Here is a 2,206-nt window from a genome sequence, read left to right on the forward strand (position 1 = left end):
TTGTTCCCTGCTAAAAAAAAAAGTTTGTGAATTCATTTAAATAATTGTTAAAATATATCTGTCATTTTTGTGTTTTTAGCTTTCTTCCTGTATGGGAAGCTTTTCAACATTTGAAACATTAGTGCAGTGGTTTATGTTAAAATAAACCTTTGGGTTAAGTTGTCGCAAGCAGGTTTTTCTTGTGTTTCTTGTGAATTTGGTCTTAAATTTGTATTTCAAGTGGCATTAAAAAGTCTTGAATTTAACTTGCCTTATGCTGTAGGAACCCTGTGGAATGGATCACAGGCTTAAGGGGTTGGAATAATTGTTCCTGGCTTTTCTGTAGCAGAGAACTCTTTTCCTTCTTCGATCACATTTTGATGCTTTTATAATCAATCTACTTTAACAAGCTGCTGCTTTCCTTCCTTACAGACACTCATTCATTTAAGAAAATGGAGTTCCAGCCAGCAGAGGCCAAGAAGTTTTTCAGCACCGTGAGAAAAGAGATGGCTCTGCTGGCTACATCGCTGCCCGATGGGATCATGGTGAAAACATTTGAGGACCGCATGGTGCGTTTCATTTCATTCCTGCTAAACTGGACTGATCCTCAGTCTGTGCAGATCCACCTTAAGGCTCCAGATATTTCAATAATACTAAAACATGTTGCTAACAGTTATTGTTTAGACGGTTCTGCGTTGCTTCAGTCTGAACGCCAGCCTCCTTTAGAGTATCTGAATATGTCTTCTTTCCTCCTGGGGCCCAGGACCTGTTTTCAGCGCTGATCAAGGGGCCGACTCGGACGCCGTACGAGGACGGTCTCTTCCTGTTCGACATCCAGCTGCCTAACATCTACCCGGCCGTCCCGCCGTTGTTCCGCTACCTGTCCCAGTGCAGCGGGCGCCTCAATCCAAACCTCTACGACAACGGAAAGGTCTGCGTCAGCCTGCTGGGCACCTGGATCGGCAGGGTGAGCGCCGCTGCGTCGAGCCTCGCTTTATCCGTCCCTAACTGCTCATTAGGTCTGATTGTTATGGTTCTGTCCTGATTGACAGGGAACAGAGAGATGGACCAGCAAGTCCAGCCTTCTGCAGGTCCTCATCTCCATTCAAGGTCGGTCAGACTCACTCCTCGCTCTGTTTATTCATGTTGATCTGTTTACAGGAGCAGTGACTCCTTCTGCCTTTTAGGAAAACTCTGCATGTTTATTTCTCCTGAATGCGTCAATTAGTTTGGAGTAAATGTCTAAATATGGAAAAAATGTCCTTCTGAAGTTCTTCCTGTGTACAAACTGTGAGATGTATCGGTAATTATAGTAGATATTCCAAAAAGTTAAAGAAATAAACAATCCACTGGACTTTCTTTTAAAGTTTGAAAATGTTTCTCTTCCATCCAGGAAGCTTTTTCAATTCAAAATGTCAGAAATAGCGTTAAGTTTGAAGCTTTATAGAGTGGACCAACAAAGCCTTGTTCTGGCTTAGAAACATGCAAATAGAAACGGATGAACGGGTCCCCCCCTTTGGAATGGGGGCCGTTTGGCTTCTTTGTTAGCCTGCAATGCCCCATACCTGTCTATGTCTCTGAAAGGGGGTCATTAAAGGGAATAGTTGGGCTGGCTGAACAGGTGAGGTCTTATGTTCTCCTGTAAAGGGGTGTTCAGGTAACGCTTTCTTTTACAGTACATCAATAACCTGGAAATAACGTAAAGTTACTCTTTATTACTTGGTAACGAGAAAAACTTGATGGAGAGTTTTGGTAAGTTTTGTGCTTTAAATTTTAGGCAAACAAGGTAAAGTCAGAGTTCTTATATTTCAAACTATTATTACCATTTAACTCTATTAATTTCCCAAACAGCAATAAATGAATGAGTTATTAGCTGGTAAAATGCAGTTTATTACCTGGTATATAACAGAAAACCAAACCTAGAAGACAGAAAACCAATATTCCTAACTAAGCTCTTATTTATATCTAACTTTAGTTCAATTAATTCATGTTTATTTACCTGATCAAAAGTTCTAATTTACTTTCTAAGCCATTGATAGGTGGTGGCCAATAATAGAAACTATTATGTGGAACCCAATGGTTATAATTTAGGTTATTTTGAAATTATATACCTTAATTTGGGGGTACTTACCCAAAAACAGTTTTTCTTGTTACCAAGTACTGAAGTGTCACTGTGGATATAAAGATCAGAGCATTCCTCACTGCATTGAACTGCAGACAGCGCTCC

The 2,206-nt window shown here is 40.5% G+C and overlaps 1 protein-coding gene across 1 annotated transcript in view; it reads left to right on the forward strand.

Annotated features, from left to right (window-relative positions):
• ube2o (ubiquitin conjugating enzyme E2O) overlaps positions 1–2,206 on the forward strand; it is a 20,787-nt gene that overhangs the window by 14,616 nt on the left and 3,965 nt on the right. The window contains exons 7-9 of the mRNA XM_015403645.1: positions 412–548; positions 743–946; positions 1,032–1,089. Coding sequence (XP_015259131.1) covers positions 412–548; positions 743–946; positions 1,032–1,089 — 399 coding nt within the window. The remainder of the gene's footprint in view (positions 1–411; positions 549–742; positions 947–1,031; positions 1,090–2,206) is intronic.

The sequence above is a fragment of the Cyprinodon variegatus genome, unplaced genomic scaffold, assembly GCF_000732505.1.
Source record: "Cyprinodon variegatus isolate N-32 unplaced genomic scaffold, C_variegatus-1.0 Scaffold1534, whole genome shotgun sequence".
NCBI lineage: Eukaryota > Metazoa > Chordata > Actinopteri > Cyprinodontiformes > Cyprinodontidae > Cyprinodon > Cyprinodon variegatus.